This window comes from Parus major, chromosome 10 (genome assembly GCF_001522545.3).
Source record: "Parus major isolate Abel chromosome 10, Parus_major1.1, whole genome shotgun sequence".
NCBI lineage: Eukaryota > Metazoa > Chordata > Aves > Passeriformes > Paridae > Parus > Parus major.
In genome coordinates this window covers 16,972,421-16,999,856 of record NC_031779.1, presented here as the reverse complement: position 1 = coordinate 16,999,856, position 27,436 = coordinate 16,972,421, and the positions used below count along the sequence as shown (strand labels likewise).

Here is a 27,436-nt window from a genome sequence, read left to right as displayed (position 1 = left end):
TCAGATCTCTGCTGCCTTCTGCCAGATTTGATTCCTTTCTGGTGTGAGATGTCCCTGAACAACGTCGTCCCCTGTGCCTCTCTCTTTTTCTCTCACTATCTTGTATCTCTCCGATTTCCATCCCTTGTTCCTATACCAGTTCCAAAAGCCTGTCCCTCCTTTATGCTCAGTGCCAGGTTTTGCCTCCCTGCCTGAATAATTCCATGCCCTCAGACTTGTTCAGTAATTCCTCAAGTGAACCCATGATGCCAGAGACTTCTGACCTAGGGCTGTAGATCCATTTTTCTCCAACAGTAAGTACACACAGACATTCTCAGGGAGCTCATCTTCCCTTCTGATCTTATCTCCTGCCCTCCTTGACCCTTGCCTCCCTCAGAAGTGACTCCCTGCTGCCTATGAGATCAAAGTCGTGTTTCCTGAAGCCTTCTGGAAAACCCATATTATCTCCATTTGCTACTTTTCTCTCCCTGTCTCTTCTCATTCCCTAATCTCTTTCCATTTCTCTTCCTGCCTTGTTCACTAAATTTGAACGATGCCAGGCTTCTGTATTCTTCCCATCACTGTGTGTTAACTCATTCAGTCCAGTCCCCAACTGGAATCCCTCTCTCAAATCCACCTGGCCAGCTCTTCCCTTGCCTTTCCTCTCAACAGCTGTCCTAATATATCTCACTTTGAGTAATCAAGCCCATGTAATTCCATGTGTGTGTGAGCATGGAGACTTTCAGCACCAGGCAGTGATGTCTATAAGCAGATGGTGAATTAGCTGCCTGGATTTGGGAATCAGCATTCAGGAATGGTGGTCTGATTTGGACTAAATGTCCTTAACTCTGTGTTTAACTAAAGAAACAGGATTGCAGGGAGGAGCTGTGTTTGAGATCTGCATTCAGCAGCAGCCTGGGCTCTGGGGAGTGTTGGGGAGAAGCTCTCTGGAATGTGGCTGTTAGCATATCAAAGTAGAGTAAACATGTAGATGATACCCTGCTTCCTCTGCCCCAGTTAATTAAGGCACTCTTCATGTCTTGTTGGATGGAGAGGATTTATTAATGTGCTGTCATCCAGGGAAGTGATGGTTTGCTGAAAGGGAGGAGCCGTGAATGGCACGGAGGATGTCACGCTGAACAAAGAGCAGATGTCAGAGAGACAGGGAATTTCTTTTATCTCCTGCTTTGCTGAGGTCTTAGATCCTGGTGTTTTATCATAAAAGCTTAGAAAAATAGGGCTGGAAAGAATTTCAGGTGGGCCTTTAGTGCATTCCCTTGCTGCGAGGCAAGATCAGTGGTACCTGTGTCACTGATGGATATCTGCTCCATGAGGCTGAACAGGGTGCTTGTTTCCAGCTTTCTCTGAAATCCAGTGAACACCACACCTCTCCTCAGGTGTGGTCAGTGTGGTGAATATCTATGTTTGTGAACACAAGTCCTGGTGAATGGCACTGGAAAGGAATGTGGTTTCAAAGATGTCCATGCCAAACCTCTGAGGGTTTCCAAAGGTTGTCTGCTCTTATAATGCAGCGTGAGTAATGTTTTTGTAGGCCTTGGTTAAATGGGGGTTTCTGGACTTAAAAAAGTGTTAGAACATCTCTCAGCTTTATCTCACTGCATCTGGTATCTGAAACAGCTTCTGCTGGTGTGGGTGAGGAGAGATATCCCTGAAGCTAGGAGAGGTCTCAATTTCTAGAGCTTTTCTACTGTCTGGGCAGTCCCCTTCTCCTAAATCAGTGAATTAGCAGAGTTTAAATCCAATGCAAATAACATTGGAATAAAGCTCTTGCCATCTTGGGGAATGTCTGTGTGTGGGCAGGTTGGTAAAGGAGATAAATAATTCAACCATTAAACTTGTAAAACCTCAGGAGGATTCCCAAGAAACAGAAAAGCCCTGCAGAAAGACTGAAAGGTAAAGCTGAGGGTTAGCTGTGCTAGGGGAGGGAATTCCACGTGTTCCATTAATTGCTGTCCTGCAGGGTAATTAAACAGAGAAAAGGAAGATAGCAAAAGCACTCCTTTAAGCTCTGATGATTAAATCTTGCTGCCTCTGCAGATTTGCAGGCATGAAGAGGTCTGGCCTCAGAAAGGTATTTTTATCAGGAAGGTACTGAGGAGGGCAGCTGGTTTAGGTGTCAGGTAATTTGTTTGGAAATGGGGCAGTGCACTCCTGCCTGGGCTCCAGTGTAGGGTGAAAGAATTGACTGAGAAGTTCTGTTGAGTTGCAGTGGTGCCAGAGATAAAATTTGTGTGTTTCTGCCTGAATCACACACAGTCTTTTCACAAAGATTAAAGCACATGGTTCAATCTGGCTTGTTCTAGAGCCCTGGTTTTGTGAAATGTTATCCAGGGCCACTCATTAGACCCTTGGGTGTTGTATCAATATTCAAGGCCAAGTATCTCTAGTTGTTCCTGATAATCAGAAATCTATCTCCTGCCAAAGGTGTTGAGCATTTCACTCATTCCTGCTATGAGTGCTTTGTGTTCTGAGGAGTTTATCCTTGTGAGCTCCAGAAAAATCAGCTGGTACTGTGAATATCAGGGAGGGATTTAATCTGTTAATTCTTCAGGGTGAGTGTTCTGAAAATCAGGAGATTCAGAAAGCACTTTGTGTTTCAGCTGTTTATTTTTCTTGCTGGACTTCTGGGATTCTGACAGAAGTTGTCACTGGAAATGACAGTGTTTTCAGAGGAAGAAGTTATTGGACACTACAGGACAGCTGAATGAGTTCTGGGAGAGTTGTGCTGCATCCCTGCAGGTCGTGGTGAACAGTTTTACAGGGGTCATGTTGAAATTCAGGACAGGCTATATTCTCCAAAGGGAGAAGAGGATTCTGTGCTGATGGGCACATTTGCAACAAGTTGTCCAGGTACAGAAAGTCTGGATCTGGTGGATATTGTCAGGAGTCATGGTGGCTGCCATCAGCTGGTTCATGACATCAGAAGCTCTTCCTCTCTAAAGACCTGAGTTCAAAATATTGTGACTTGCACTAATGTGATTATTAACTTGTTTTCCTACCTGACTGTAGCTGTGTTTTATGCACTGGATGGCTGCACTGTAATTTCTGTAGTTGTGGTTCATGATGAGTGTGTTGTTTCCAGTGTGGTTTTTGTTAAATGCAGTAACAATGAAAATTATTGCTAAAGGAAACAGTTTCCATACATGAATATTAAACTCTAATGGAAACCATGTTGTTACTGTGAGATTAACAGAAATTGGCATCTTGGAAGACTATCCAGCATTAAGCCAAATTAATCTGTGCCACTAAGATTGCATGTCCAGCTTTGAATTAGGACATTCTTCTAAAATGAAGGAACAGCTCACCCTGTTCACTTTTCTGGATGATCCCTATAAAGCAAACTTGGCCTGGAGGCTCAGTGGTGACAGCCTTAGCCTGTCTGTGAGGGCCCTTCCATGGATACAGTTCTTTTTCACCTGGATACTGCTGACTCTTGAGACCTCTGTTTATTCAGCTGTAGAACAGTGTTAGTACCTATCTTGGAGGCAGTTTAGTGGGTTTCTTCTTTAATGTTTCTTAAATTTTGGAACCTTTTCTATGTAGGCTTTATAGAAAGGGAGAAGTATTTTTCATTTTAAGTATCACAAGCACTGGAAGATTCCCTTGGTGACTGACTTGATGTGTATATACAGGCAGGGCATCTCTGTCAAACATATCATTGCCATTGAATGGAAAGGCAGAGCATGAATCACTTCAGGGTTTCCTGATTTTACTCGTGTAGGATGTTAAGAGAGGCTGCAGGAATGTAATTGATGGCAATGTTCAAGCTGCACAAATTGAAAATCATGGGAGGATGAGAAAAACATCAGCTCAACACCAAACTAGTAATGACAGGGAATGGGAGGTTTGCTCTGAGCATGTGGATATGCAGGGAGTCTCTGTCTGTGCCAAGCAGACTTCAGGACTGGGAGTTTGGCTCCCTTCCCAACAGCAAATACATTGAGCAGGAGGAGAGCCAGCCAAGTTTTAATCAAGTAAAAGTTCTGTATCCAGAGGTGGTTGGCAAAAGAAGAGATTAAAGTATTAGGAGTGCAATGAAAACAAGACATTAGAGAGTTGAAAGCTGGAGTACCTGGACAAACCACTTGCTGAGTGAATACTCCAGAGCCGTCAGGAGGAAGCCCCAGGTGTTTGGAGTAGGACAAAACAGGAACCCACGCACCAGGACTTGTCTTCTCCCAGCTTTGGCCATCCCTGTGGCAAGTGTGTAATATCCTCATGCCTAACTGGGATAGATGGGATCATTCCCCTTGGAGATACTGCTGGTGGAGGGCTCATAGCTGGCAAGAAGGCCAACAGCTGCAAACTGTTTATGTATGACAAGTTTTTGGATAAATGTGAGTTTACACAGTTGCCTGTGTCCCGGGGTTTGCTGTGGAAGTGCAGATAGCTCTGCATGTCCAAACACAGAAGTTATAGGCTGTAATTATGTAATTTCTCAGGAGAGAAAGAAAAAAACCCTCATGCTTGGTAATAGTAAAAATAGTAATTGGCTTTCCTTTCCCTCTTCCACTGATGCTCCTGCTTGACCTTTTTTATATATTAAAAATAGATTTGTGGTAATTGCTGACAGCATATCTGAAAGATAAGGACATTTTTCCCCCAAAGAAAGCCACTATCTGCATATTTGCAGTGGTGGATGAGAAGTGTGATGAGAAGTTTTTCTTAAAAAACAAACAAAAATCCCAGTTCAGCTTCCTTCCCTATTTTTCATTTTCACACGTACACACCTGTCTCACAGACAGGGCCAGAAGGAAAATTACCAAATAAAAGCATTTCCTATTATATTATTCCCAGCCTGGTAGAACCACAGCATGCCAGGATTTTCACAAACATGTCTGAGTTCATGAAGTTTTTATTCCAGTTCTGCAGACTTGAAAGGCTCAGATAAAAATCTGGAAATTTAAGAGGCAAACAACAGTTTCCATTCATCCCAATGAAGACATAAATCATGTTAATGCAGCTACCAAGGCATTGTGCTACTATTGTTGTTGGTTAGAGGTGTATTTTTCTCTGCCTATCTGTTATGTGGATCATTGTACTGGATTAAAAACAAAGTTGCATTTATGTTAATGGTTCAGATAGATTTACTAGGAAACTGGAGTATGTTTGCAGATCAATAATTTATTTGCTGTTGATATTCTGATGAAAGGAATTAATGCTAAAATGTATTGGTCCAAAAGAAAATGATCGTCTTAGGAAATAGTTTGATAGAAAAAATAGATTTCAAAAACTTTTTTAAGACAAGCTTTTTCAGGCTTAAAATGTGATACCAATTTGTTATAACTGGCTTGCTGTTCCAGAATGACTATTAGTAATAAGCACTCAGCAGTTCATGAGCTGGACTTCTTACTGAGTTCACTCCATGTACTCCACAAAGGTTTCTGCTCTTCCAGGATTATGAGTTTCTCTGCCCAGTCCATTTCTGTAATAATAAACTAATTTTAAATGGCTACATTTTTTAATTGATGATTGCAGATATTATAAAATGGCCACACAGGATTCACATTAAGCAGTGAAAATAGCTAATAAAAACAGATGACTAAGAGTCTGTAACTGAGCCACAGTCACTACTTCTTTGACCACTGGTGGATGTAGAAGTTCTTAATCATTACTTTTCCACCCTTGATTAATGAGGATTTTAGCACAGACCAAAAGCCAAAATAATAATGTGGATATGCATTGCCAGGTTCAGTGGGGTTAGAGCCACTAAACAAAGACTTCAGAAGAATTACTATTTGAGATAATGTATTTGACATTTTAATTGGTATTTAATATATTGGCAGAATTCTAGACTGTTTTGCTGTGCCACACCTCTCAAAAATGGGAATGCTGCCCCCTTCCATCTCCATGATGGCAAACATAGACCCAACCTCATTTTATGAAATCTCCCAAAAGAAACTTGGCATGAATAATTTAATGCAAAACTGACTTGCCTGCTCAGCCCCTGAGCCTGAAATGCAATTGTTGCTCCTCAGCTAAAACCTCATGTGTCAGATACAACTGAGAGAGATATTGGCACAGGTTAATGGAAGATAAAGGTGGAATAATCAGGTTTAGTAGTATGAATAAAACACTTTTGGTAAAAGTCCTGCTCTGATAATTTCTGCCTAAAACTGCTGAAAGGGAACCAAAGTATCTCTTCCTATTCAGTAAAAGTGCCTTTCAGCTGACTCAAATGCTCCATTTTAGCTTCCCTTTAACCAAAAAGTGGCATTCATTGGCCCACCAGGTGTGTGGACTGAGCTTGCAGTCTCAAACATCTTTCTTGAAGAAGGCTGTTACTTCCTGAGCAATTCCTTGACATCCTTTGGACTATTGTGCATGTAAGAAGCAAGTCAGTCCAAGAAAAGTGCTGAAATCCAGCCTTTTATGGCCACTGATTTAAAAGGTTAAATCTTGATCTCATTTTTTTTGCATGTGGTATGAATCTGCCCTTTCACAGTCAGCATTTTTAAAGTAAGCAAGTGTTAATGCCTGATTTCTGCCTTCACTCTTCACTGCAAATGCTGAAGTAAAAGGCTGTTACCCATCCTTCCATTCCATCCAGAACACCCCAGCAACAAATATCCACATCCTTATTGTCAAAACCCATAAAAACAGAGCTGGACTTCTTCCAGGTCTAAAGTTTTACATTTGCACCTTGATAACCACAGCTTTGTCAACTCTGAGAGGAGGAAAAAAAAAGGGAAAACGGGGATCTCATGAGTCCATTGCATGGTCATGGTCTGATCCTTCAAGGAAGCTCCATCCAGCCTTCCCTCCATGGACCTGCAGTGAGGAAATACAGTCCTTGTGTGCTGTTAAATACAAATCAAAGCAGGTGTATCCCCTGAGACACCCTGAGCTGGCCTGTGATGCCATCCCAGCATCCCCAGGTGCAGCGGCATTTTCAGCAGGGGACAGTCTGGCTGCAGGAAGGGCAGATGAGGACTATTGTTTTTCCATGGCAGAGGTTTCATGCTGTAACTTTTGAATTCCTTTTTGGCCTCAGCCTCAAACCGTTTGTGGTGCCCACACAAACAGGAGAATACTGTGCATGGATCAAATCCTAAATTCCACTCAGTAATAGGAGACCTGTGCCACCTACATTGGCTTTGTGACTCACCATCAGCACTTTGCCAGCTCTCCTGGCTCTGACACTCTGGCTTTCTTTTAAGCATGAAAATAAGGGAAAATATAAGATCTTTTCAGAGTCTCTGCTTTATTGTTTTATTCCTTCTCCCTGACTTCATTCTGAAAATTGAGATAACTCAATTTAAATGCTTGTTCAGGCTCCTTTACTGCATCCTCTAATGCTGTAGTAGAGGGTATTAGTAGACAAGTTTAGATGAATTTTTGGATCAGTGAGATATATTTTCCAATGAAAGCAGTGAAGGTGAGTGTGTTTTACTTATTTCCTGTCTGACAAAACTCTGGACTGATTCTTCATTAGGATGAGGAAGAAACTACTCAAATGATTTTGTATGGAAACTGCTCTAATATTTTTTATTCTGGTTGCATTTTTGATCATTTTGGTTGCTACTGCTGTATGTTTTGTGTGAATGAGGTGTTTCACTGGTTTTGATGGGAATGTTCTGTGTTTTTGTTGCAGGAATTGCTTACCTAGGAGGTGTCTGCAGTGCCAAGAGAAAATGTGTTCTTGCTGAAGACAACGGTCTCAATCTGGCATTCACAATTGCACATGAACTTGGGCACAAGTAAGAACTTGTCCTTCTTTTCCTCCTTTACTTGTGCCACTGCAGGATACTTTTATTTGAAGCCAGACAAGTGCAATTACTAGTGTGGCATGTTTGTTATGATTTCATAAATGTAGCACATTGATGCATAACTTAATTTTCAGGAGGCTTATGTAAATACCCATTTTAGCACACATAAATCTTTCTAGTTGAACTTCCCCTGTTTTCAGCTCTCTTCTGATTCTGAGCAGCACAAAGAGTCCTCAATCTCTTAAATGCCAGTAATAGAGACAAATTCTGCCTTTCTTTACTGTGTAGAATAGGTCCACAAAACCAACATGAGCCTCAAAATCTTTAAACTTGCCAAGTTTTCTCTGAAGTTCAGGTGTCTGTGTCAAGGGCTTAAATAGTTTGGTAATGGTTTCATCTCTGCATGTGAAGTAATCTGCTGTGACTGAAATAGTAAACATCAGTACTTTGGAAATGCCCTTAAGCAGAATTATTTGATCAACAGAAAGAAATCCTGTAATTTGATTTATCAGCTCAATCACACCTAAGTAAGACACTTAGAACACACTGGAAAAAGCAGGAAGGATCGTGATAAGTCCTAGTCAGACAGAAATTTGCAGAATGAGATTACTGGGTACTTTCTGCAGGTGACTTTGGAGACTCTTTACAGCTGCCTATAAATATCCCATGGGCTGAAGGAAACAAAATTGACTGGAAGAGTCAGCTGCATCCTTTTAGTGCAGATAATGAGTTAACCAAAGGTCAGCTCCACTTTCCCTCTCTCCAGGCCCAGTGTTACTTCACTTACACAATAATACTGATCAGCTTTTTCCCCTTTCCATTGACATCACTCTGGTTGCAGTGTCACAGTTAGACTGTGGAAGGTACAGAAATTAGACAGGGGGCAGGACTGTGCCTGGGGGGTTTTTAAATGCTCCTTCCTTCAGCCTTTTTGGATGTAAGGTGGGAAATCCCAACTTTGTTCCTGTAGTGAAGAGGTTGTGCCCGAGTTTTTCTGTGCCCTTCCTACAGCTCACGTGTCTGGTGTATCTTCCTTTCCTGCAGTAAGAAGTATTTCACAGCTAAGTCAGAGCCAATGGAGCGTGTTCAGGTTCTGGCCAATCTCCTTCCTTGACAAATAATTACTTTATGGCAATGTATTTCAAAGTTGCATGGAGGATATTTAGGTTACCTACCAAAAATGAATCTCTTGTTCACCCTCCAGTGACACCGAAGGCAGCTGAGCCAAACTGAGGGTGGTTTCGGCAGAAATGAAGGACATTTGGTTTTGGTTTTATTTAGATTGCATGCCAAGATGTTAAACTGAGCCTAAACTTAATAACAAATTAACCTGTGGGTAATGTTAAGGGAAATTCAGCACTCATCTTTGGATGGGCCAAGAGCAAGAGGGAAAATACTTGAGCTGCAGAAAATCCAGCTGTGTGAAAGAGTGAGACTGGTCTGCCCTAGTGTTTGCCAAGTTTCTCAGCAGAGCTGACAAGCTTCCTTCTAATAATGCCTTGCTGAAAAATATCCCCATCATAAATAGGGGATGTAATGCTTTCAGATACAGCTCTCCATCTGTGCAGAAAATTGCAAACTCCATTTTCTTTTCTGAGGGCAGTTTTGGTGGTAAGAACATAATGTCATTCCTCTTCTGGTTTTCTTTCTTTGCCTTCATCTTGGAAAACTATTTCAAGAGTACTGGAGGGGAGTGGAGTGTCTGTAAGGGCCAGTTTAGGGACCCGAGGCATCTGGGTAATGTGGCTCTGGGAGGACACAGGAGCCAGGAGTGCTCCAGCTGAAGGTTGTAAAAGCTGTTGGGAGGATTCTGCTGCCACAAGTGTTCAGGGACATGTTCCAGGTTATCTTACTCCACAAAGAGCTGTAATTCTCTGTCACACACTGGGGCAAATCCTTCTGTCCCCTCTGCCTTGCCACCAGCAGCATAATCAACCCCCAGTGTTGCCAAATCAAAACAGAGTAGGGTAAATGCCATATCTGTCACCCCTCAATATGAGCATCAGAATCATCCCTCTGTGCTGTCACCACCAGTGACTAATTTCAACCTCTGACCAGCTGACTGGTGCCTTTCTGGAGACCAAGAGGAATCTTTTTCATTGACCTTAAAAGGTATCAGGTCCCATTCTTCTGGTGTTGACCTGCAGTAAGATGCTCTGAGCAGTCCTGTTTCAGCACATCTTGTCCAAATAGAAGAATTCTTCGCAGACTTTACTTAAAAACTCCGAGTTGTTGAGTGAAATGTAAGGAAACCCATTGCAGACATGAACACAAAGAAGCTGACATGAACTTTAAAAATGAAAACCAAGGAAAACTAGGTGCAAGTTTCTTAATTTAAAACAAAATCCAATCAAAACTTACATCCATATTGGCAAAAATATAAATTTTGGAGAGCCATAATTTTGAGCTTTATTGAAGTCTGATTTCCTTATGAGTGTAGAAAAGCTGAGATTTATTATTCTTTCCTTAAGACTAACAAATGTCTGTGGAGATCACAAGCCCAGTTTGGCATTCACAGATAGTTTCTGATGTGGACTTTGGAAAAAGTGAATGGATTACTAATTGATGTGTCAGATTCCTAATCTGCCACTAATGTCATTTGGACTGACTGCAAAAAACACTATTCCGGACAGCTGCACTGTGAAAACATGGAGACACCATTAAATAGATCAATTGGGATGAAATAGGTCCTATGAAAGTTGAAGGATGAAAGTTCATCTTCAGGTTTAACCTGTGGAGTTGTTGCTTGGTGATGGGGTGAGAGGTGTGACATTTGTATTTAAATCGAGTCTGTACTGATAGTTTTGGTCCGTGGACATAAAGGGAACATCCATCTCTATTTAGATACAGTTTTTTTAGAAAGGTTCCAGGAGAAGAGTTTTACTGTTACAAAAAGGTACTAGACGGGGAGCCCAGTGAATGTGTATTGAGGCTGCAAATCATAAACTTCTTCCCACACAAGACAGGACCCTCAGCAAGCTTTGTTACTTCAGTCAGCTGGGTCAATAGTGGGTGGCTTTTAAAACAACACCCTTGAGTGTAACCTGAGTTAGTTGAATTTTATCCAGGGTTTTCTGGGTGGAGTCCTTGAAGACCCAAGATCACAGTGGTCACTGAAGTCTTAAAATGTACAAGTCTGAGGTCTTCATATTATAAATATAATATGAACACTGAAATATAATATGAACACTGAGCATTTCTTGCTCTCACCTTTTCAAATTTGCAGGGCAAGTCCATCAGTAAAAGCTTAAAAGTGTCACCAGGGCTCTGACTGGTGCTTCCCTCCTCCTCTGCCTCCATGAACCAGTGTGAGGCTGATCTGAGATTCACACTCCAAAGACCACCCTGAACAACCGACTTGCAGAAAAATAGTGCCACTTCCCCCCTCCTAGTTCTCTCTTTGCCTACAGCAGTGGCTTTGTTACCATTTTCAAGTCCTTCTCCAAAGAAAAAGTCAAATAAGTTTTTTGAAACAAAAGCTGGGATTCATCCGTATATCCGTTATCCCCCGAACGGAGCGGGGTGGGCTGCAGCCAGTGGTTTTTCAGGACAACAATGCCAGCTTTGTTGCCATTCCTGTTTCTTTCAACAGCCTCAGCTTTCCTGTTGTGGGATGGGGGCAGGCTTGGGTGAGGAGGGAAGATTCCCATTCATGAGCCAGCAGAACCTGGCAGTGCCTGGATGGGGAGAGAATAGCCCGAGGTGGTGTGGCTGGGAGCCACAGATGCCCTTAGGAAAGGGGATTAAAATCAACTGACAATAAGAAAAGAGCTGCCTCTTGCCAACAGCCTGAAACCACATGGCCTCAAACTTGAAGCTGAAACAGATGAGGACAAAAATGAGTCCAAAGGTAAAAGCCCATAATGAACAAACCAAACAGCTCAGGGCTTGGAATCAGTCGAGAGAAGGGTTTGGAACCAGCAGGTTTCTCTCCAGCGTGCTTATTTGCTTTAGATGTTAGGTATTGATAGCTCTAGCTTGGTTAAAATTACTTCAGGGTGCATAATTATTTGCTGCATGATGAAGTATGGCCTTTTTGGTGTGTCTCAAGCATTGTGGTGTTGCAGGTAAGGGAAAAACACTCTGGATGTTCCCTTTGTGGCCTGGTATTTGTGCTGATGGACTTGTGAATAACATTGCCCTCCCTGTTCTGGGTGCAGTTCTGCATCCAGCAGAGAGATTCATGCAGATGTACCAGAATGTGAAAACATTGCAGGCTGAGGAGGAATGTCCCTGAGCAGATCTCAGAGGTGCAGAATGATGCCCTGTAACAATTTACACCAGCAAAGCCCAGTCACTGTGGTGCAGCTACTCAAGATTTCTGAGAACCAACCAGGAAATTGTCCCACTTCTCCCTGCCCTGCAATTTATAAAAAATTGGTCATAATGCATTTTAAAAATGAAAAGTTTCGTGTGGAAGCTGAGAACCACCCCAGTAAATGTGATAGATCTGTGCAGTAAGGTAATGCTGCAGAGTGCACACTGCTGACAGAAACCTGTTTCTTTTTCTGGATCAGCCTGTCCTGCCATTCCAGTCAGAACAGTGCCAGCAGCATTGGAGCCAGACAGCCAAATCATGGTGATGGGGCAAAGGGAGGGGTTCTGGAAGCTATGGAGAAATGGAGGGACCTCTGCTAAAAATTCTCTAATTTTATCCTGGGTTTGTAACATTCAGGTGCAGGATGTGGCAGCTGAGAAGCTGTCTTGAAAGAAAAATGCCAACAACCCTCTGTCTTTTTCAGAGCAGCTCAGCACAGTCTAACCCTTGAACTCAGACCTCTACCAGTGGAGGCAGCTGAGTGTAGTTTCTGTCCTGGCTGATTTTAAACATTAACTCTGATGGGTTTTTTGTTAAATTTCTCACCTGAGCTTCTTTTTCTTTTTTTTTGTTTTTTGAGTTAGTCCCGCATTTATCAGGCAGGTTCTGCCTGACCTGAAATTCTGTGGAACATTTTTCTTTGTTGCTGTTGCAGAAATGCACCAATGTGTCCCCAGGTTACTTCATACTTCCCAAACACCATGAAAAGCAACATTACTGAAGTCATAAATCAAACATGCAGAAGCACTAAAGTCTCAGTTTGAGGGTTATCCAGACAACTTCAGTTATAGCTCTGCTCCCTCTGTACTGCAAATGAGGCCAAACTTCTATTCACAGGGTAAGATTTCAGCATGTAGTTAAAGACTCTACTATAACACATGCCCACAGGCATTGTTTTTGCTCCTGTGAATTAATATTTTACCGTAAGAGAGAGCTGTTGCAAAGAGGTGCCCATCCTGTGTGTCTGTAGGGTACCATCCAGTTATGGATGGCTCAGGGATATAGCCTGTGGCTGCCAGGATCTGTCCAGTGGCTGGATAAACCTCTCCAGTGGAACTGCTGGCAGTGTTTGGTGTAGATCCTCCCTTATGCTGGGGAGCTGTGGTTCCCTCAGTGCCTTCATAAATGCTGTGTGGCCCTTTTGACCACGCTGTGTGTCAGAACTCTCATCTCTGCATTTGGAGTGGTGGAAAATCAAGGTCAGTTGGACCTCAAGGAACGCTGGAGCCAGAGGCAGTCCTGTGCAGGCTTTATTCTAGCAAGCTCAAGTATTAATGACTGCTGCAGCAGGACTTCCTGAGTAGCCAGAGAGTTGGATTCAGGCAGTGCCTGCCCCAGCTCTGTTCTCCTGGTGCCAGAATCCCCACTTGAAATCTCACAGGAGGACGTAACTGTTCCAGTATATTGCAGTCTCAGGAGTACTGGGAGTGACTGGCTGCTGTGTAGACATACCCTGAGGCTGGCCAAAAATGCTGGCAGCGGTCCGTACCCACCCTGGAGTTGCTAATTTTATTTTCTGCCATTTGTGTTGTAAATCTGTTGAGGAATGTCTCTCTCTCTGTGTTCCCAGGCTCCCTTTTCGTGCTCCCCTCCTCCCAGGTTTCATTCTTCTTCCACAGATAATTGCAAGCACATTTTCACAGTTAAGTTGCCCTTCTCTGTACAACTCCAGAGGACATAATGGAACACTGCCTATTTCATCATATGTGTTTGTACATTAGAGTGGGATGATCTAAGCAAAGCAGTTATTTAATAACAGGCTCTGGTTCAGAGAAAGAATAGGTATATCCTAAAATATCAGGAGATGCTTCTTTTACTTCTGGTAACACACTGAGGGGTCTGTTTTAGATAAAACAAATAATTATTATTATTATTATTATTATTATTATTATTATTATGTTCCTTAGTAGCTTGATAATAACTTTCTGAAAACCATGTCCTAAGTTAGTCAAAAGGAAGCAGCCATCAAAGACAGGTTTAAACATTTTTTTTTTTTAAAAATAAATCAGTGGAAACTACTGCCAGCATGGATGCTTTAACCTGGGAAGGAGGTAGTGGTGGAGCAGCACCAAACACAGTGTGTTGGCCCACTGTAAGACAGTGCAGGACACCTGAGTAAGTTAATTTGTCCCAGAAATAGAAGATCCCTGTGGTATTGTCTGGCAGGTTGTTTTTGCAGTGGCAGTGCGATCATGCAGAGAAAAAAAATGTTAAGAAAATAAAATGATGTACAAAAATCACCCAGAAAAAAAATAATATTGGGGAGGAGAAGTGGAGGGGTTTGGTAGTGTCGTGCTCCGGATAGGCCTCAGTTTGGGTGTGGTTTTCTAGCTTTATGTAAAGCTGCAAGATATTTCCAGGTGCATTTACTGAACCTGCTAATCCTGGCATGGTGGCAGGGTACCTTCTCTCTATCATGATTATCTGTTTTACCTTTGTACCATCCAAATTTGATGGTTTATTTACAGTACTGCAATGTAATAACATTGGAACTGGGCGTGGGAATGTCCACGTCCCGTTGCTTTCTGCACTCTTGTGGCAAACATTAGTTCTGGGCAAGGGTTTCTATGGTTTTACTCTCTGCTTTGTGAAGGATCTCTGTGTAATCCCTAGGGAAGCAACATTCCCTTGCAGTCCCACTAATTTCTTTGTTTTTGAGCATCTTGTACAGCTTTACTTAATAAAACTGCACCAAACAGGCGAACGACAGCCATTTAGAAATGCAATTTTTGTTTAATCAATAGCTTTGTAGCTTTGCCAGCTCTGCCTTTCTTTTTGAAGGCTTACTCTGCTGAGTAAGCCAGGGCTGTGTTAAGTAGCTGGGCTGTAATGATTTGGCAAACCTTGCATCTGCTTCCTGCCACGAGGGTTCTGGTTTCATACTCCACTGGCTTTGCTGGCAGCAGCCTGGTGCAACCAGTGACCCAAACACAGGGACAGTACAAGTCCCCATTGTGCAGCCTCCCACTGCACACCAGCACAGGAAATATTAGGTTTGTAAGTGCCATTTACCAAATAATAATTTGTTTTTATACAAGGGCAATGATCTAGATGAAATATTTACTTTTCCACTAGCAGTTGGGTTCCAATAGCCTGTAACCCGTGCTGTCTGCCTGGCCTGCTGAGTTCAACAGGTTCCAGGTGAAAATGACTTCCTGAGCTGGGGAAGGTGATAAATCCTAGACTGTCACTTGGAAAAGCCTTTGGTAGTAAGTCAGCAGCAATGAAATGTTGTTGCCTCTAAAAATGTGGTTCCCTTTAGCTGTTACGTCAGTGGAAGCATGTGCTGGGGTGGAATAGGGTTGGCTGCCTCTTGGCCAACAGTTGTGTTGGGAAATAAAATTCAGCAAAAAAGAGTTTACTGGAGAAATTAAATAAACAGGCCTGCATTCTTTTCAGTGATCCCTTTCCATTTGCAAAATCCTCCCTACATCGGATGCTGGGCCTCTTTCCATTGCTGGATCCAGCCCAGCAGGGAGTTTGTTGTCTGTGTCTTGAACCCCAGTTTCCATAAAAAAGAGAATAGCCCACAGTCTTCTGCTTTTGTTTTTGCTTAGGTAAAGCAAATAAAAGCAAAAGGAATCTGGTCATAATGGTTTGCTCTGACTTGCTTGAAAAGTTTCCTTCCTGTTGTGCTCTAATTAGCTCAGGGCCTTAAAAATGAGTATTTTTCACTGTACTTTCTTTCTCTGCTCCAAAGCCCATGGGGATGCTCACCTGATGCACCACATCTTATCCACATTTGGGACAGTTTGTGCTATCAGAAGTTTCTCATGTCCCCACTCTAGTAGCTGTATCTCACCTGCCAGTGACAGTCAAAATCCTGCCTGGCTCTTCCACCTGCTCCCTGCTGGGCTCCTTTCCTCCCACCCTGCTGTTTCCCAGCATCATTCTGGAGACATCTAACAAAGTGGCAGCTTTCTAATCTAGCTTTTAAATATTCATATTAGTTGCACACAGTAAAACTAGGCTGCATGATAAAGAAATGCTTCCTAGAAGCAGTTTGCTTCTTAGTTCAGGTAGTCTCTGTACTTAGGGAAAGTATCCTTCCTTCAAAGGAAGAGCACAGCTTCCTTCCTTCCTCCTTCCACCTATTTTTCAATAGGTGAATTCTTTCCTGTCTGATTCCTCCTTTATCTCAAGTAAAGCTATTTGCTGTGTAATTTGGGGTAGATTTAGTCCAAGAAGACAGAACTATTCCCTGCTATCCATCATGAGTCACCATGGTCAGAAGTGGTCAAATTTTGAGAAAAGTGCAGATTGCCTGCATTTACTAGCTTCAAAGAAATGCTGCAAACTGGATTTTCCTACAGGATTATTACAATAATGACTTTGTCATCAGCTTTCCTACCTGTGTGCACAAGCATCGCTTCCCATCTCTTCAAGTATCACCTCCACTGTGTATGTATTTTACCTTTTTTCCATTATTTCACTGTTATTGACACATTTCCAGTACTAACCCAGATATGATCCTGAGGGTTTTCTCCAGTCAAAGAAAAACCTGACATTTTTCTTAGGAAAAGCTGCTCATATTTTATTTTTATACATTAAGTGCTGTCTTCCATACCTGCAGCTCCTTTGGAGCTGTTTCTCCAACATGAGAAAAGCTTGTGCACATCTCCAGAAAGCTGTCACCACTTAAAATGACACACACCCTGCACCTCTTACCAGCTAGAGACCCTCTAAAACAGTATCTTATGAAAATAATAGACTTTTTTCTTTCTCTGTAGTTTGTCTACATTAACATGTTCCAAACTTACTCAAAGCAAGAGTGTCTTTTCAAGTCCCTTTTTACTTTCCTCATGTCAATTCCTTGGACAATATTAAGGCAAACTTAACTTTATTAGCATTGAGGTTTGTAGGCAACCAGGCACACCCACTACTCAAAGAATTTCACTTCAGTATTGGTCTGAACATATCATTTCCAAATTGCTTTGATACCAAGCTATAATTTGCAGCATTCCTGTTTGATATCGAGTCTCTCCCTGCTGATAAAATGAGTGAAACTGAGATAACTTGCTGAACTTCTGCAATCATTTACGAACAGCCAAGGCCAGGTGGTGCTGGTATTATAAATTATTTTACCAGCTGGACCAAAAATGAAAAATCCTGAGAGTTTAGGGAGCTGGTGTATGAAAGTTCCACTATTGGAAACAAAATATTAGAACTGGATCATGCATCTCCTATGCAGCTTTTTTCCTGGTCAGTACTGGTGGGTTTTTCTTATTTTTGGAAGAAAAAGAGAACCCAGAAGTTTGTTACTGTCCACTGCAGTCACCTGTTGTGTTGGTGAATCAGTTCAAGAGGGTCACATAAGGATAGATTTCTTCTTGCACTGAATCTGTGAGCCCACAGTGATTGACAATGCAGACCAAGAAAGAGGATGAAAAATATTTCTGTGAAAAGGACTTCTTCTGCTCTGAGAGCCATAAAACATAAAACATATCCCCCACTGCCTTTCTGGGGACTGCAGAACGCTTGATGCTGGTAGAATTTATGTAGTGCATTTACTTCACACCTTTTTTGTCTTTTGATGTTGGCCATCTCCTGCTTCCCACCTCCAGGGATGGAGAATTCATCTCCCAGTGTGGGGAAGGCAGCCAGCATTCCTGACTCCTACAGTGCATTCCCCAGGCTGTCCCACTTCCCCAGCACTCGGCTGTGGGTGGCTTCCTGATGGGACAGGGTGTGGGACATCTGGGTTATTTGTGTTGCACGTATTTGGCAAATATTCCACACCATCTCTCCCCTCTCCTTGCTTTTCTTTGAAGGGTGTCTTGTGTTGTAGCTCTGCATTCAGGTTTGGCACTCGGTCATTTAATGCAGTTGACTGGAGGCTTTCAGTGGTTTCACAGGAGTTTTGGAAAAGTGACTGCACACAGAGCTTCCCCTGGGGTTTCTGACATTGTGACTGACAGGGCTGTCAGTGCTCACTGAGCTTTTGTCTCTCTTCCCTCGTGGGTGGGAAATCCCACCCAGCTATCCCGGGGTTTGGTCTTTTTTCCACCCTACAATTTATATTCCCTTTTCATCTTCTGAGGAAATGCGTGTCACATTTTCGGAGGTCTCGTTCTCACCCACTTCAGGCAGTGCTGAAAGCAAACAGCTTGTTACCCTTCAGCTTGTTCCTTCTGCTGTGCCCCGGGGTGCTTTCCAAAAACAAGGAGCTACAGATGGAGCACAGCAGCCTCTGTGCAATGAGCAGTCCTTCTCTGCCCACCACTGCTTCATTCATAATCATTGTGCTCCTTCTGCAACAGTTCTCTGTGTTCTGAAACCAGATTGAAGCAAGTGAGAACGAAAGGTTTTTGTATGTCCAAGAAGTGGATTTAATCACTTGGAGGGCAAGGAAACAGCTTATGGTGAACATTTTCATGGAGACATCCTCAGATAAATTTATTCTTACTTTAGGGTCACAACTCAGCTGTGATCATGACAAACAACCAGTGTGAGACAAGTGATTCCCACAGAGAGTCACTGATCCATGTTGTACAGTGAGTGTTTTTGGATATATTTATATTCACCTCTTCAACAGGGACTGATTGAAGGAATTAAATCAATCCTTGACTCCTACCCATGCTGTTGTGTCAGAAATCTGCTGTGTGTTGTTGGCAGGTATCAAAGAATGTGTGAGGGTGTAGAAATGCTCAGCATGTGGTTGGATGCCTGCATGGAGATGGGATAGTACTTTAAGGAAGGAGACAGGAGAGATCCACTTAAGATGCTAAATGGATCTCAGAAAGGAGGAAGTATTGACATCAGAAGGCAGAAGGGTGTTTTCCTGAGGTAATTCTACCTCTTCAATGCTGAGTTTCTGCCAAATTTATTTGTATATATATGGATCAACTTTAGCATTTTGTAGGACTTTGTATTTGGTGGAACACTCCCTTTTCTGTCCCTGTAGCTCAGAACCTAACAGCTCTTAGAAGAAACTGTGAAGCTTTTTTCAGGAAAAGGTTGATAAGCAGGGGCCACATCCTAGAAATCAGAAGCAGTGGAGAGAGGCCCTTGGAATGGTGGATGTTCAGTTGTTTTGCAGCTGGATCCCTTCATCTCACCCAAGGTGCTGGAATGCATCCGGCAATGCCTGTCCTGCTGTGAATCACCCACTCTGTGAAACAGCAAGGGCTGCTCAGAGAGAATCCCATGAACAAATGTCTGCTGGAGGAAGGAGTCAATCATGTGAGCATGTGATGTTGCTGGGGAGAGGATCCTAAAATGATTCTCTTATGTTCTTCATGGCCACTGAGTGTCTCTGCCATGTCACTCTCATGTGCTCTGTCCCTTGCAACACAAGCTCGTACTTTGCTGCCTTCCAGATTCCAAGGCAAAAAAGCTAATTCTTTTTAAATGAAAACCATATCATAAAGGGCTGGATCTGTCATGCAGCTGAATAAACCACAGCTTTCCACACTGTTATTCACCATAGGCGTTCGTGTGTTCTCACTCGATGTTGTTGACTTCTTGGCTGCTTGATGAGTAGATAACCATATAAAATATCTGGTTACTTCATTATTGGAGAGTGACATAAACTTGGTTATGAAAACAAGAGTCCAGTAGTCATGGCTCCCTTTAAATGTTGACTTTCCTGATTTAAAAAACCCCAAAAATACAGCACCTATCCTGAACACCTCTGTTCTAGATAACACTGTGTATACAATGACCAGCCTTGGTTACTTCAAATGTTTTAAGTAGGATCATCTCCCTCTCTTCATCACAGTTCTCCAATGTGTTCCTGACACTTTCTGGAATAGTCAAAGCATATTTAAGAGACAGTGTTTACATGTTTGAAAAGCGCAGTGTGAAAAAGCCTGCTTTCCATTAAGCCAATGGCCTCAGTGGCCTCTGGTTTTGTAGGAAGGTTGCACAAGATGTTTCCTTGCCTCCTCCCTTAATGACAGCTCAGCTCACCTCAGCATTTTCCCAGGATTTGTTGATTTGTCCAAGCCTCCCTTGGCCCCTTCTGACATCTCTGACAATCTCTGCCTGTCTTAGAGGCATCGCTTTCCTGGGTCACCCTCTCAGAGTTACTGTCCTCACTTTGCACTGCGGCTCCTATTACAGTTCCAGCTGAAATGAACACCCCCATTTCACTCCTTCCTCTGTTACATCTTTATTCTCAACTGGATGTAAACCTCATAACTTGCAAAATGATCAGCATTTTATATTGAAACATTAAACATGTTGAACCAGTTCAGAAGTAGGTATCTTTCCAGTGATGCAGCTTTGATTTCAAATGTTAATAAAAATTCCTAGCGTTGAGCTCAATTTGGGAGTGGACAGCTCACAGGCTGGATTATGTGGGGTGCTGTCTCCCACTCCTGGTTCAGTCCAAGAACCAGGCAGGAGCTGTTAAGAACTGTTAATGTACATCCTCTGTTCAGATTTGAGTTTAATGGCCATGTTTAATGTTCACAGCTGCCAGCCACACACCCTGTGTAACCTCCTTCCATACCAGTGTCTTCCTTTGTGGTTGACACTGGATGCACTGCAGAGATGGGATTCCCTTTTCAAACCTTCATTGAGACCTGAGGAGGTGGGATGGGGATGAATTTTGTCCTTCATATGGAAAAAACAGATGGCATTTGTGCATGTCTAAATAGCTGTCCTCTGTGGGCACTGTCATCCTGCCCACACTGACATGTCAGAGCAGATAAATTACAGCTCCCCTTCTCCCTTACCTCTCCCACTCTGCAATGATGTTCAGTCTGCCTTCCTTTTGCATTTATTTTTCTCCAGTGGGCTTTAGAAAAAAATCTTATCCTTAGTCCTGGTTCTACATTTAACTCTGGATTACATGTGGGTGAGTCATGGCAAGTTGGGTCACAGGGAATAACTTCTCTATTATTCTCTTCTCAGAAGGTCAGTGGTGACGTGCAAGGCTGGTACTGCCTAGCTCATAGCAACGTTCCCTTGCAGAAACAAAGCTTTTAGGAGTGTCTGCAGGGTCAGGCATGTTACAGGTGGAGAAAACATGCTGTCCAGCAATCAAGTATCAGCCAAAAATGTCAAAACCCTGGTCCCACTGTACTTTCCACTTGGAGCATGAGATATCTCTGCCTTCTCCTGTATTTGGGATACAGCTGTAATGGGCTCTGCTCAATTCTGTGAGGCCATGTTGGTGTGCAGGGCTGGCCCAAGGAGCTCTTCCTATTTAATGTGTTGCCGAGCTTGCACAGTTACAGCTCTTTGTAAGCTGGTTCTTTGGAAAGACTCCTTTGGATTTCTGTCTGTGGGAGTGAGAGACAGCCCGCTGTCATTCTTTCCTTCTTGGCAGCTGGACATCCTCCCTGCCCTTTGGAGAAGTGGTGCCTGAGGTAAGTGCAGTTGTGTGGAGAGAAATCAATTGTTTGTCATGCATATTTAATAAGCAGCTGGGGTGACAGCCAGGACACCTTGGGTAGCCTTGATAGCCACGAGTTTCTAAAGTGATCCAACATTTGACTCACACTGAATTATTTGCAGGCAAATGGAATGGTTTGACTTTCAGAGGGAGGTGATGGAGGTGGTCTTACTTCATGGCATTTCCACTATTGTGTGTCTTTTTTTCAGGCTTCCCTTCTTCATATTTCTTTCTTTCAGTTGCTACCCTTTTTCTGAAGAAAAGTGCTCCTACTGCTGGTATTTTCTATCAAATTTACCTCTTGTCCCAACTTCATATCTCTCCCTGCTAAGGGAGAGTGAATGATAACAGTCCTGAGGATTTCTCCAGTGGTCTCTTACCAGCCAGAGTTGCAGCTGTTGAACAGATTTAAGCATCTCCTAAATCAGTTTCTCCCAGCCCTTGGCATTATCCTCTAGCTCAGCTTTAGGGTTTTTATTAAGGGTCACAGTGGTTCTGGTGAAGATTTGTGTACATGACCTCGAGAACCTTCATGTGCAGCAGGGCATTGGATGCAGTAGGAGGCTTTCCACAGGCTTTGGTGCACTTTGGCTCAGGCTTGTAAAGAATAACAGGAAACACCGGAAAACACACCAAGGGTAAACAGAGCAGTTTAGTTACATTAACTGTCTAGAGGAGAAACTCCACTAATGACCCAAACAAACAAAGCAAGTGCATTCGTTCAGCATTGCTGTGGGAAAACAGGGCTGGTAATTGAGTTTAGCTTAGAAGAATTACACAAGAAATTGGCCAGCTCTGGCTCAGAGTGTAGTTCTGGCATCCTGACCCAGTTCTGATTGCTGCACAGGCTTCAGGGAGGCCAGAGCTCTCAGAGACTGCATGCTATTTTTTATTCATAGCAGTGCTAGCTACTTTAAAGCCTTGCTCTCCAAAAAACTGCATCAAAGAGATCTGTTGATGCTGCCTCCCTGTGACTCCTGATCAGATTTGCCTTGCTGTGATTATGTTAACAGTCAGGACTCAAACTGGTCAGTCAGCTTGTTTCTGGCCTCACACATGATGAGCAACAGTAAATGTGCTGCAGGACTCCTCCAGTGAGGCCGTGGTGTCTTTGACTGGTAAGCAATGCATTATTTATATTAGGAAAGAAGCTGGGGTGTGAAACCAAAGTCCCAGTGTGCTTACTCTCAGTAAACATTGAATGAAAGAAGTTGAAGAGCTGACAGTCTGAGCTGTCCTTGCTTGCCTTTGTGAAATCTCATTGTCTTCAGGAGGAGAATGTGATGAAATGAAAGGCTGAAGTTTTGCAAGGGGTTAGGATGGAGGAGTGACTGTGGTAGTAACACAAAGGGAAACTGAGTCCTGCTCATTCATAACGGCTCTGTTGGCTTTGTAAAGGGTAACAGGCAGCATCTGTTTGTGGCTTTGATAAAATGGACATTTTCGTCTCAGGGAGCACACAGGGCAGTGGGTTTGCAGGGCAGTGTGGTGTCATTTTGACATTGCTACTTCTAATCTAGGAGCTTTTCTTATCAACTCTTTGTTCAAGATCAGTTCATGTAGGAATAGAACTTCCCAAGGCAGAATATTTCAGGAGACTGATTACCTGCTTCTAATTCCACGTGAATTCTGAATAGCAGGTAAGGTTAGATGGTCACAAATGAAATGTAAACTATTGATTCAGTTTGCACTGGTGTTTAGTACAAACACACACTGCCTGTCCCATTTATTCTGTTAAAAGGAAGAGGACTATTCATTAGTGAAAAGAACCAGCATGGCATTGCATTTACTACGTGTTTAGGAAAACCTGGTCCCTTTGATGTAGCTGGGGACCCTTGAACTTCAGAAAAGAATGTGTTAGCATGCTAGGGTATGCCTTAGTCCTGCAGGTCATTTAATAATTTTCTCAAGTGAGTCATTGTAAGGTAAAGTAGATGCTGAGAAAAGTTTTGCATTGCCAATTAAAACAGGCTCCAAAGGTGTTGCTGGTTTCATTCTACCAGAAACTCATCACTGAGAGGCCAGGAGGGGTTGCCTGTGTACCTTGAGGCCAGATCCCAAGCTAATATAAACTGGAAAAGCTCTTTTTGCTTTGTACCAATAAAGGTATTTCTTTCAGGCTCAATTCTGTTATGCTTACGACTTTTAAAAGAATTTCTGTTAAGAAAATGGGAATGATTGAAAAATGGGTGGATTTCCACACTTACAAGAACTGAATGGATTTCAGAAGAAGCCTGTAAATAACTTGAAGTGTGAGTTCTGATTCATTCTTATATAGATTCATTCTACAGAGAACACATTTTATCTGCCTCAAACCCCCTGCAAAATAAAGCTGAGTAAAGACTGGCAGTATCAGCATTTGTCCTAGGCAAGACATCTTCCATGAGATCAGGTAGAAATAAAGATAAGGACACGAATGTACATTTAATTAGTAAGCGCTACCCTTGTTTTTTGCCAACAAAATCACTTTCAACATATTTGACAAAAAAGAATTGAAGGTAATCAGAAAGATGAAGTATTTCTTAATTAACAACCCTAGACCAAACACTAGTCTTTTCTGGAAGGGATAAAATCAGGGATCCTAAAGCACTTGGAAAGTCAGGAAGATAATTTGTTTTCAGCCTTTTGAGGTGGAACAGCTGATGTGCTGAGCAGGAGGCCATTCAGGAAGCTGCCAGAACAGGAGGGCTGCCAGATCCCATCCCACAGAAACAGAGTAGAAACCCAAAAAGGACCCAGCTTTGAGTCTCAGGACTGTGGCAGTCACAAGGCAGACAAGCTGCAAGATACCTTGGAAACCTGTTTGTTCTTCCTTAGAAAAGTTAACAGGATTGCTGCATGCCCACAAAGCTTCTAAACTGGCATTTTTGGGCAAACTTTGTTCTGGAATATTCCTGACAAGCTCACATCCCTTGCTTCATGGTACTGAGCTCTTTCTTGCCTGACTTTTAGAAACACAATCTTTAGATGGGCTTATTTGCATTGGAGAAATACTGCTGGAACTTTCATCCTAGCATGTGAGGAGTTTTCTCTGTGTGTAGAAACAACATGGGTAAAATATTTGGAGTGAAACCCAGGCTCCATTGAAGTCAATGGCAAAACTCCCATTCACTTCAGTGGAGCAGGAATTTCACTCTTTACTGTTTTGAAGTTAGAGTTACTAATAGACTGTTAGATTATTCCTGTGTGCATCAAACAAAATGTGCCTGATGTTAATGTTTCTGAAGTGTTCAAAAACCACAAAGGTTTAAAAACAAGAATAACTATGAACTACTGAGTCTAAAAATTATATTAAATGTAGTTTTGCTAGAAATAATAATAATGTCCCTGGAGATAAACCTAAAATAATAGACTCCACCATATAATCTTCACTATAAGCTAAAAATAGCAGAGATGGTGGTTTAATCTAAGCCATAATTATCAAAGTGCTGAAGTGGGTTTTGGTTCATTGCAAGCAGAAATGGATGTCGTGTTTGGGCTCTGAACAGTTGAGTCCCACAACTGGGGAGAGGCAAAGCCAAGAGCACAGTCAGAAAGCAAACAGGAGCCTCAGATTTGTCGGGAAATAGCATGGATTAAACAGTGCATATTTAAAGGGACTGCTCCTGCCTTGCTCCAGCCAGCCAGCTGGAGACCCTGTGAATTCTGTGTTTTCACCCCCAGATTGGTGATGTTTTGCTAGAAAGTGACACTGACACATAGAAGGCACCTTTCTTCCATTTCACCTTGGAACTGAAGGAGAAATGTTACTATTTCAAAGAGTTATTACTTCTGTATGATTCTGAAAAAGGATTTTAATTTCCATTTTGAAGTAGGATGGAAAATCCTTGACTCACTTTCACTGCCAGGCAGGTTGGTGTGGTGGACTTAATGTAGGACTGAGTGTAGCAGGTGATCTTGGTCACAACATTTTTCCATGTTCACAAAGTTTTACCTGCAGCAGAGGAGTCTCACCTTGCTATAGTGGCAGCAGGGATTTATTTTGAACCTGGACCTGCTGTAGCAGCCCTATGGTGAAGACTCCCCTAATTATAGGGTCCTAATGATAGGTCCTGAGAGGGAAGTTGGATGGAGGTTGAAGTAACACTTTTCTGTTTCTGAGTACTTTTGGAAATCCTCACTGAATGTGTTTGAATGTGTGTTCTATGTGTTTATACAACACAATCTGCTGTTTGTTTAGATGGTTTGTTTTGCTGAGTAGGTCACATTCTGTCCTTGCTGAGATGGGCATGGGACAGTCTTGGTGCTTGTTTGGACAGTACTTGCAGAAATGGGGCTTGGCTTTGCCTCAGGCTCCAGTCTAAGCACTGCTTTTACAGAGTCAGAGGCTAATTTAGGTTGGAAGGGCTGCTGAAGATCATCTGATCCAACCCACCACTCAAAAAAGGATCAGCCTCAAAGTTAGATGATTGTACAGTACCACTAATTTAGAAAAATGTTTTTCCTAACAGTATATTCCAAATTCACACTGATGCAAGAACAAAGTTGGCCCATCTCTAGCTCAGTGTAATTGTAGGGATCCTATCCACTAGATTTGGGAAAGCAATCCAAAATTTTCAGTAAATATTCCAGCAGATAACCCTTCTCTGAGCTACTTCACTTCTCCAGGTTCACTTCTCATAAACCCTGGAAGGAAAGTCCATAAGAAGCACATTTAAAAGTTTCAAACACACAAATACCAATCACTTTGTGAAATTAAGGCAATGGATAAATTAAAGGAACCTCTAGTTCACTTATTTAACAGGTACATGGGCAGTACATGACTGATTGTGTGTTGTATTTGCAGCCTGTTGTCCAACTGTTAATTGCTGAGAATGTCATTGCTAAAGGCAGTGGGAAATGAGAAACCCACATCATAACTTGATAGATCTTTTCTCTTATATTGTTCTAATCCAACAGCATGGGAATGAGTCACGATGATGATCATCAGCCCTGTGCTGGGAGATCTCACATTATGTCTGGAGAATGGGTGAAGGGCAGGAACCCAAGTGACCTTTCCTGGTCTTCGTGCAGCCGAGACGACCTCGAGAACTTCCTAAAGTAAGGATTGTGCTGAGTGTCAAAAATCCTGCCAGGCAAGAATCCACTTTGTTGCTTTAAAATGAAAGTATTAATAATTTTCCTTTTAAAGAAGTGTACATGTGTCATTAGCAAATTTGAATGTCTCCATTGCAATAGCCCCTTGAAAGGTTGAAGAGAGGCAGAAGAATTATGTGCAGTTGTCAATGTGCTGATAACATCTTTTGAAAAAATCCCGTCACCTTCTTTTTACAGAAAATGCCCTTCAAATTTTGCAATGACAGAAATCTGTGTGTAGGTGGCCTGCAGAAATCTCTGCTTAAAGATGTTGCAGCTTTATGCTATGGTTTTTACTGTCTTGTTATTAAATAGCTTTTATTTTATTGGAATTTGACTTTGCCTGGAGATAATTCTGATGTGTTTTCTCACTCCTCAGTGAGTGTTGGTCTAAAATGGTTCACTATAAACTTCTTTCCCATTGCATGCATGTTTCAGCTTATCATATTGAATTGTTCAAGAAGGATTTCTGCGCTGTTGCTTGTTAAATCTCATGTACTGCAGGAAGCACTGGAATTGTCTGAATTCTGCACTTCTAATCTTAAACCTACAGTGCAGCTCTCTGACAAACAGTGCCTGGCACAGTGCTTTGTGCAAGGAGTGGGTTCAGCATGGAAAATTTCCTGCTCTGGAGGTTAGAGGTGGGAAAGGAAGGAAAATAATGAAAGAAAATGGGATATTTACTGCCACATTAAAGGCATGAATTAGTAAAAAGAAGTTGCATCTGAACTCATCTGGTGAGTCTGGGTCCTCATGTGACAGTGATATTCCAATTTGTAAAAACTTGTTGTGAAGGCAAAGGGAAAAATCTTCCCTTTATGTCTGTGATGGATAAAAAAAAATGTCCAGGGCTCAAAATTCAGCTGCGGGGATTGAGGTGAGACATGATGGAAGAGGCTTTCTAGCAGTTATTTCAAGGCTAGTGAAGCTTTGGGCTGGATTGCCTGAGGGCTGAATTGAGTCTCTGTCAGGTTTCTAGCAACAGTTTAG

At 42.4% G+C, this 27,436-nt stretch overlaps 1 protein-coding gene across 2 annotated transcripts in view; it reads left to right on the top strand.

The window, feature by feature from the left end:
- Positions 1-27,436, top strand: part of ADAMTS17 (ADAM metallopeptidase with thrombospondin type 1 motif 17) — a 157,051-nt gene that overhangs the window by 50,978 nt on the left and 78,637 nt on the right. For both annotated transcript variants that reach the window (XM_015638750.3, XM_015638749.3), the window contains exons 8-9: positions 7,595-7,700; positions 26,270-26,410. In XM_015638750.3, the coding sequence (XP_015494236.1) occupies positions 7,595-7,700; positions 26,270-26,410 (247 nt within the window). The remainder of the gene's footprint in view (positions 1-7,594; positions 7,701-26,269; positions 26,411-27,436) is intronic.